The sequence below is a fragment of the Malurus melanocephalus genome, unplaced genomic scaffold (assembly GCF_030028575.1).
Source record: "Malurus melanocephalus ecotype Western Australia unplaced genomic scaffold, MMel_1.1 scaffold_984, whole genome shotgun sequence".
In the NCBI taxonomy this organism is placed as follows: Eukaryota; Metazoa; Chordata; class Aves; order Passeriformes; family Maluridae; genus Malurus; species Malurus melanocephalus.
In genome coordinates, this window is record NW_026624216.1 from 37,387 (window position 1) to 46,648 (window position 9,262).

Consider the following 9,262-nt stretch of genomic DNA (forward strand, 5'->3'; position numbering starts at 1 on the left):
GTGACAGGGGTTGGTTTTCTCCTCTCTGAACAATCCCAACTGTGACTCGCGTTTACACCCCGATGATATTTCCCATCCATTCAGTCCCAAATCAACCCTCAGTCACTGCAGCTCCCGGGAATTGCAGCTAATTCCAGGCTCAATCACTCAGAGATCTCAGAAATGAAGGTTTTTTGGAGAATCAGGGGTAATTTGTAGGTAAAAGACGMGACAATTGCGTTTTTAGGGTGATTACAGTGGAGGAAATGGCCGCTCCCGTTCGGGGCTAATTTAGGGCTGCTGTGACAATTCCAGATTGAATTTTGGGTTTTGCTGGATGCTGGGATTAAACCAAGGGAAAAAAAAAAACTGGAGAGATGCTCTGGCATTGYCAGATGTCCCCGTTAATTTGGGATCAAATTGAATTTGGGATTTTGGGTGAATAATTTGCAATTCCAGCTCTGGGCTCAGCATCCTGCAGCTTCCCACATGGTTGGGACTGCAGAAGAAGGGTTTTTCCCAAAATCATCCCTCCTCCAATTTATCCCCGAGCCACAGACCAATTCCTCCTTCCAACCCATTCCCAGTTTTTAGCATTGTGGATTCCTCTGGACTAAACCTGGGAAGCCATTTCTGTGTTTAGGATATTGTGAAAATTTGGCTTTTATTCTGTTCCAGCCTGGTCAGGTGTGAAGTAGATGAATTTCCATATCCGACAAAGAGAATTGGATCATTCAGGATAATCGGAATATTGAGGAATTGGGATTTTTTTTCTTTTTAGTTCAATTTAAATTGAATTAAATTTTTATTGAATTTTAATTTAATTCATTCAATTTTCCCTTTGTTTTCCAGCTCCAGTGAATCCACACCTACGTGAGTATTGATCTTTTTATCTTTTATTTATGAAGAACTTGCAATCGTTCAATCCATGCCAGGGCCTCACCTCCCTCCCAACCAGGAATTCCCAATTCCCAAAATCCCATTTAAATCCGRAAAGTTCTCCCAGAACCTTTTCTTGTCGTTCCTCAGTTCTTTCCATGGTTCAGGAGCTCCTCTGCAGAGGGAAAACATAAAGAAGGATTTTCCTGCAGAGCTCCAGGAATTCTGAATTCATTGCACAGAGGAATGTGGAGACCCAAAGCAGRACTTGGATCTCCACAAATTTTTGGGACAGAACTCATCGGGAATGGCTGGAAATGCAAACTCTGATGGGATTGGATGGGATCGGGGATGTCCCAGGCTGGAAATGGCTTCAGTTTCACTTCATTCTTTCTTTTTTCCACGGGCTCCAAATCCCTGGAAACATCCCAGGCAGGAATTTGGGCACATCCCACTAAAACCCCWCTATTCCTGCCCATTTCCACACCTCTGCTTCATCCTCTTCTCCCAAACCCCAACAAATCTGGATTTTTTGGTCACAGCACGTTCTGGCTTTTAATTTAATTTTTTTTTTTTTTAATCCCAAAAATATTCCTGCCTAAGGAACGAGGTCCAGTCTCCTGTTTTTCCTGTCCATCAGGCAGGAYTGGGCTCTGCTCCATCCCTCAGACTCAAATTCCAGCCTTGGTGTAAATCTGAACCTCCTTTTCAGAAGATCTCATCTGACACGTTCTTAATTAAGCCGGGCTTAGCTCAAAGCTGCCAGGAGCTGCAGGAACCTCTCCCACAGAGCCTAACCAGCTGGGAATGAGACTCTTGCTAATTAGGAGATGAAATCTGGACTCTGATGGGAAGAAAAAAGACAATCCCAAGTGCTTCACGCTCCTCTGGGAGTTTAAGATCTCAAAGTGATTTTCCAGAAGTTTTGTGAGCTCCTGGTGGAATGTGGGAGATCTCAAAGTGATTTTCCAGAAGTTTTTCCTGGTGGAATGTGGGCGATGTCTGGACGGGAATAGGGAATGTGTTGGCTCAGGGGAAGGATGGGAATGTTTGTGCTGCAGGGTCCCCAGGGTCACCCCTTTSGGGTGGCCAAAGCCACGGGAGAATTGTGCTTTGCTTCTTTTCTGTGAAGGATTTTGTAGTGGAATCCTCTGGTAGGGAAGAAATCCCACTCTGCATCCCACCCCCGTTCCTCAGGGCCACCACAGCCCCCTGTCCCCAAATGCCACCTGCACAGGGCTTCAAATCCCCCAGGGATGGGGATCCACCCCTGCCCTAGGCACTTCCAGTGCCTGCCAACCCTTTTCATGGATAAATTATCCCGAAAATCCACCCTGGCCCAGCCCGAGGCCGTTCCCTCTCCTCCTGTCCCTGTTCCCTGGAGCAGAGCCCCACAAGGTCCCCCCTGATCCCCATTTGCTCCAGGCTCAGCCCTTTCCCAGCTCCCTCAAAAGTTCTCCAGACCCTTCCCAGCTCCCTTTTCTGCACTTCTCAAAAAATCCGTGTTGTTCCTAAACCTCTTGGGCCAATTCCTGGGTTTATTTACACCGTTGTGAATGAAGAGGAAGAGCTGGATCCAACCAGGACAAGATTCCAAAATTCCTGGATCCAACCAGAAAAAGGTTCCAAGATTCCTGGATCCAATCAGGATAAGATTCCACAATTTCTGGATCCAACCACGACAAGATTCCAAAATTCCTGGATCCATCCAGGACAAGATTCCAGTATTCCTGAATCCAACCAGGACAAGATTCCAAAATTCCTGGATCCAGCCAGGACAAGATTCCAAAATTCCTGGATCCAGCCAGGACAAGATTCCAGGATTTTTGGATCCAGCCAGGACAAGATTCCAAGATTCCTGGATCCAAGCAGGACAAGGCAGGGAATGGAATGGGATCACCGAAACAGAAGCCGTGCTCTTCCTGCTTAACTCCGGAATGATCCCATTCCCTAAATCCTTCTTTTTTTTTTATGCAATTTCTACTGTACCCGAGAAAGCAGCATCAAAAGGCTTCAGCTCCCAGGTGGAACCTCAGATCCCCATTTCATTTTTTACCACCCAACAGAACCCATTTCATGTAAACCAAAAGGATTTGAGATGGATTTGTACAATGAGATGAATAATGGGGAGTCACATCCGGCTGGAATTTTGTGGGAAGAGTTGGCACAAATCCCCACCCCAATTAAGGGTTTCACCCCCAGAGCAGCTTCAGCTTTTGCCCTGATTGGCCAGGAAATGATTGGTGACCTGAATCCACTCCCAGAGCTGCCAGGGGCCTCATTACCTCATTACTTCATTAAGGGTAATTAGCACCATCATTAGGGCCAAAATGGAGCACATGTGGAACAATTTCCTGCTCCTCCTGCTCCATAATTCACTGATCAAGACCATCCCCATCCCAATTTAACTGCTCCTATAAAAGGATGGAACAAAGCCTAGGCATCTCCTCCCCATTTTTCTTCTGTCATTTTTCAGGAGGTGTTCAGTGCCCAGAACATTTCACATTAACCTTTTCCAAGGTATTCAATGTGAAATCAATGTTTGCCTATTCAATAAATGGCAAACTTTGACTTTTTTCTCTGTTTTTTTCCCCATCTGGCTTGAATATTTATTTTATTTTTTTTTTAACCTGAGGAAAAAAAAGAACTTTCATTCTGCTGATGTGGAATTTCTTAACGAAGCTCCGAGGACACAACTAATTGATGCAGCTCTTGAGGCACCGGAGGGSCAGAAAGTGCTGAGTGGCAGAAAATTCTCTCTGTTGGTTCCCTTCGCTCCAGGATCAGATCTGGGAATCAAAACTTTTCTCCTTCTCTGATATTTTTGCCTTTTCATTTCATCGCTTTTCGGAGGAGCAGCAATTTTGGTGCTGCAGGAAGGGGTTGGGTGAATGGAGGTGGAAGTGAAATGCACAAAATTTGGGGTAAATCAGGTTAATTTGGGGCTCAGGTGGTGCAAAAAGAATTTCTGGAGGTGAGAGGAATGGCTGGAACTGTGCTCAGGGGGTTTCTTTGAGTTCTGGAGTATTCCAAGGGCTTTGGCAGGGTCTTGGCGTTCCCTTCCCTATCTTGGATGAGAAATGTTGATTGGCTGTTTTCTCTCTTGAAGGATTTTGGGTGTAATCACTTTCATAGGATCAGGGGCTGCTTTGGGATGGTGGGACCTTAAATCCCATCCCATTCCCAGGGGACCCCTCCCACTGTCCCAGGCTGCTCCCAGCCCCAATGTCCAGCCTGGCCTTGGGCACTCAAAGGGATCCAGGGCTGCAATTCCATCCCAGCCCCTCCCARCCARGAATTCCTTCTCTGATCCTAAAACCGGCTCCCACYGTGCTGAGGTTATTTGGGATAATGGGAATCCCAGATCCTGGCTATGGGTGCCCATTAGGGAGCTGTGCTTTAGGAACTGAACTCTCCTGGAGGATCTGGTGGTGTTGATGGATTTTCTGGGAATCCAAGAGGATCTGCTCGAGGCGCTGACAGCCAAGGAAGTGTCTGGGAACTGCATTTGAGGTTTTATAGGATTGGGTTTCACAATCCTGGGTTGGTTTTGGTTCTTAAATTCCAGCAGGAATTTCTCATCCCATCATAACCCTTTCAGGGCAGATCGTTGCATTCTCACAATTTCACACAGGGGAGCATCCCAGGAATCCTCGCTGGGGTTCTGGGTCATTTTTATTCTTTATTCTGACCTCCCAAAAATCTCAGGGAAATCCAGGAAATGTGTTCAGGACATGATACAGTCACCTCTCCTTCCCATATGGATCCAGATATTCCTGCCAGGAATTTGTTCTGATAATCCAGTGATGGGAACTCACTGCTCTTCCTGGCAATCCCTCCAKGTCCTGATTTTTAGGGATTTTCCTCATTTCCATCCCAAAGCTCCTTTGCCTCATTTTAGCCATTTCCTCCTTCCCCATCCCTCTGGAAATTAAGGATAATTTAGGAAACACCACTCAGAGATAATGTTTACATTTTGAGAAGCTGCTGGACTCTTTTCCCTGTTGCTCTTTCCCTAATCCAAATTAACCCAATTCCAAATTTTTCCCCCCATATTTCGTGTTTCATGGATGCACTGCCCATTCTTCCCAGAAGAGACAACACCTCTAAAAACAACTGCAAAAATTTGAGTGTGTGAAAAGCTCAAAAAAAAAAATAATTTCAAGCATCAGCAGAGATTGACGACCCCGATTTATTTTTTGATTGAAATTGCTGCACAAGAAAATTGTTTACAATTGATGAGGAATTTGAAAAATTCGGATGGGAGRGAAAACTTTGGCCGCTAAATTCCCAGTTTTTTTTGGCAGGAGAGTTCCACTGCGGCTTCGAGGATGGGAACATTTGCCTTTTCACTCAAGATGACACGGACAACTTTGACTGGACAAAACAGAGCACTGCCACCAGGGACACCAAGTACACCCCRAACACGGGGCCCAACGCCGATCGCACCGGCTCCAAGGAGGGTGAGATTCCCACGGGGAGGAGTTTGGGATGAGGGAATGGTCCAGGATGGACAATTCAGCCTTTTCCTGGTCATGGAATTAYGGATTGGTTGGGGTTGGGAAGGATTTAAATTCATCTTTTCCCACCCCATCCATGGCAGGGACATTTTCCACTGTCCCAGGGGGCTCCGGTCTGGCCTTGGGCACTCAAAGGGATCCAGGGGTGGAACTCCATCCCAGCCCCTCCCCACCCTCCCAGACAGAAATTCCCAAGATCCCATCAATCCCCCCTTTGTTGAGGGCCTCATCCCAAGGATTTCCATCCCTGTTGGGTTTTGAAGGCCTCATCCCAAGGATATTGAAGGCCTCATCCCTTGGATTTCCATCTTTGTTGGGTTTTAAGGCCTCATCCTAAGGATTTCCTTCCATGTTGAATGTTGAGGGCCTCATCCCAAAAATTTCCATTTGTGTTGGGTTTTAAGACCCCATCCCAAGGATTTTCATTTTTTGTTGGCTGTTGAGGGCATCATCCCAAGGATTTCCATTTATTCTGGGTTTTGAAGGCCTCNGGGCCTCGTCCCTAAAAATTCCCAAGGCCTCATCCCAAGGATTTCCATCCTTGTTGGGTTTTGAAGGCCTTGTCCCAAGGATATCAAAGGCCTCATCCCTTGGATTTCCATCTTTGTTGGGTTTTAAGACCTCATCCCATGGATTTCTTTCCATGTTGAATGTTGAGGGCCTCATCCCAAGGATTTCCATTTGTGTTGGGTTTTAAGACCCTATCCCAAAGGTTTTCATCCCTGCTGGGTGTTGAGGGCCTTATCCCAAGGATTTCCATCCATGTTGGGTGTTGAAAGCCTCATCTCTAAGGATTTCCAAGGCCTTGTCCCAGGGATTTCCATCTGTGTTGGGTTTTAGGGCCCCATCCCAAGAATTTCCAAGGCCTCATCCCAAGGATTTCCATCTCTGTTGGGTTTTGAGGGCCTCATCTGAAGGATTTCCATCCATTTTGGGTGTTCAGGGCCTCGTCCCTAAAAATTCCCAAGGCCTCATCCCAAGGACTTCCATCCATGTTGGGTTTTAGGGCCCCACCCCAAGAATTTCCATCCATGTTAGGAGTTCAGAACCTCATTCCAAGGTTTTCCAACTCTGTTGGGTTTTGAAGGCCTCGTCCCAAGGATATCAAAAGCCTCATCCCTTGGATTTCCATCTTTGTTGGGTTTTAAGGCATCATCCCAAGGATTTCCATCCCTGTTGGGTTTTAGGTCCCCATCCCAAAGATTTTCATCTCTGTTGGGTTTTGAGGGCCTTATCCGAAGGATTTTCTTCCATTTTGGGTGTTGAGGGCCTCATCCCTAAGGATTTCAAAGGCCTCATCCTAGGGATTTCCATCTGTGTTGGGTTTTAGGGCCCAATCCCAAGAATTTCCATCTCTCTTGAGTGTTGAGGGCCTCATCCCAAGGATTTCCATCTCTGTTGGGTTTTAAGGCCTCATCTCAAGGATTTCCTCCCATGCTGAATTTTTGGGGCCTCATCACATGGACTTCCATAGCCTCATTCCAAGGATTTCTATCTCTGTTGGGTTTTAAAGCCTCATCCCAAAGATTTCTCTCCCTGGTGGGTTTTGAAGGCCTCATCCCCAGGATTTCTCTCCCAAGTTGAGGGCCCCATCCCAAGGATTTCTTCTGTGTTGAGTTTTGAAGGCCTTATCCCAGGGATTTCCATCTCTGTTGAGTTTTAGGGTCTCATCCCAAGGATTTTTCTCCCTGTTGGTTGTTGAGGGCCCCATCCCAAGGATTTCCATCTCTGTTGGGTTTTAAGGCTTCATCCCAAGAATTTTCATCTGTGTTGGGTTTTGAAGGCCTCATCCCAAGTATTTTCAAGACCTCATCCCAGGGATTTCTGTCTTTGTTGGGTTTGAGGTCCCCATCCCAAAGATTTTCATCCCTGTTGGGTGTTGAGGGCCCCATCCCAAGAATTTCCATCCATGTTGGATGTTTGGGGCCTCATCCCATGGATTTCCATCCATTCTGGGTTTTGAGGGCCTAATCCCAAGGATTTCTATCCCTGTTGGATTTTGAAGGCCTCCTCCCAGGGATTTCCATTCATGTTACATTTTAGGTCCCCATCCCAAGAATTTCCATCTCTGTTGGGTTTTAAGACCTCATCCCAAGGTTTTCCTTCCATGTTGGGTGTTTGGGGCCTCATCCCAAGGATTTCCATCCATTCTGGGTGTTGAAGGCCTCATCCCAAGAATTTCCTTCTGTGTTTGGTTTTGAAAGCCTCATCCCAAATATTTTTAAGGCCTCATCCCAAGGATTTCCATCTCTTGGGGTTTAGAACCCCATCCCAAGAATTTCTCTCCCTGTTGAGTGTTGAGGACCCCATCCCAAGGATTTCCCATTGGATTTTCCCAGGTTTTTACATGTACATYGAGACGTCCCGGCCCAGGCTGGAAGGGGAGAAAGCCCGGCTCGTCAGTCCCGTTTTCAGCGTCGCTCCCAAAAATCCCTACGGAGCCACCAACACAGCCTACTGCTTCAGCTTCTACTATCACATGTATGGACAGCACATAGGTGAGGAAAAGCCAACAGCCTGATCCTTTCCAGGGAAAAAGAACAGATGGAAAAAAATCCTCTGGTTCCAAGGAAAAATGTGGGAGGAGCTTCAGCACCTCTGAGGGTTGGTTGGAACCCAGGGAGGTGATTGAGGGAGTACAAATCGGGGCAAAATTCTGTTTTCTGGTAATCAGGGATTCGTGGGAGACCTTTCTTTACGTGGGAAGTGTTTCCTGCTGGAGTGAGGTTCTGGGCAGGGAATGGGATGGGAATTCTATGGATTTGAATGGGGGAATTAATGGGAATCCCATGGTGTGAATGGGAGAATGGAATGGAAATCCCATGGATATGAATGGCGGAATGGAATGGGAATTCCATTGGTGTGAGTGGGAGAATGGGATAGGAATTCCATGGATGTGAAGGGAATCCCATGAAAGTTAATGGGGGAATGAATGGGAATCCTGTTGGTGTGAATGGGGGAATTAATGGGAATCCCATGGATGTGAATGGGGGAATTAATGGGAATCCCACGGAATGGGGAGTAGGGAATGGGAATCCCATGGATCTGAGTGAGGGAATGGAATGGGAATCCCATTGGTGTGAATGGGGGAATTAATGGGAATCCCATGGATGTGAATAGGGAGCAGGGAAAGGAATGGGAATCCCATGAGTGTGAATGGGGGAAATGAATAGGAATTCCATGGATGTGAATGGGGAGTAGGGAATGGGGATCCCATGGGTGTGAATGGGGGAATGGAATGGGAATCCCATGGGTGTGAATGGGGGAATTAATGGGAATCCCATGGATGTTAATGGGAATTAATGGGAATCCCATGGATGTTAATGGGGGAATGGAATGGAAATCTGATGGATGCAAATGAGAATTTTAGAGCCTGAAAAGACAAAAATTGATATTAACAAGGACTTTTCCTGATTCTGATGGCATGTTTTAGGGGTTCCTGACTAGAATCAGGATCAGGCAGTAAACAGCAACATTCCTTATGTTTTTCCTGTGGAGAAGTCATGGACGAATCACTCAAAAGCTGCAGGAATATGAATTTTCAAAGGATATCTGTGGATGTTTTAGGCATTCCTGACTGGATTTGGAATCAGGCAGGGAACAGCAGCATTTCTCATGGGTTTTTTTGTGGAAAATCATGGAAATTTGCTCAGACACTGCAGAAATGTGGATTTTCAGAGGGCATCTGTGAGTGTTTTAGACATTCCTAGCAAAATTCAGGATCAGGCAGTGAACAGCAGCATTCCTCATGTTTCTGCTGTGGAAAAGCCATGGGAAATTTGCTCAGACACGGCAGGAATGAGGATTTTCAGAGGGCATCTGCCAGTCTATTTTTAGCCCTGGCTCCTCTAACACTCAGGTTTAATTCCTTCCTGTGAAAAAAC

General features: G+C 46.4%; 1 protein-coding gene across 1 annotated transcript in view; it reads left to right on the forward strand.

The window, feature by feature from the left end:
* Nucleotides 1–9,262, forward strand: part of MDGA2 (MAM domain containing glycosylphosphatidylinositol anchor 2) — a gene marked incomplete at its 5' end in the record, with an annotated part of 54,677 nt that overhangs the window by 33,157 nt on the left and 12,258 nt on the right. The window contains 3 exons of the mRNA XM_057386539.1: nt 832–852; nt 5,166–5,321; nt 7,718–7,876. Coding sequence (XP_057242522.1) covers nt 832–852; nt 5,166–5,321; nt 7,718–7,876 — 336 coding nt within the window. The remainder of the gene's footprint in view (nt 1–831; nt 853–5,165; nt 5,322–7,717; nt 7,877–9,262) is intronic.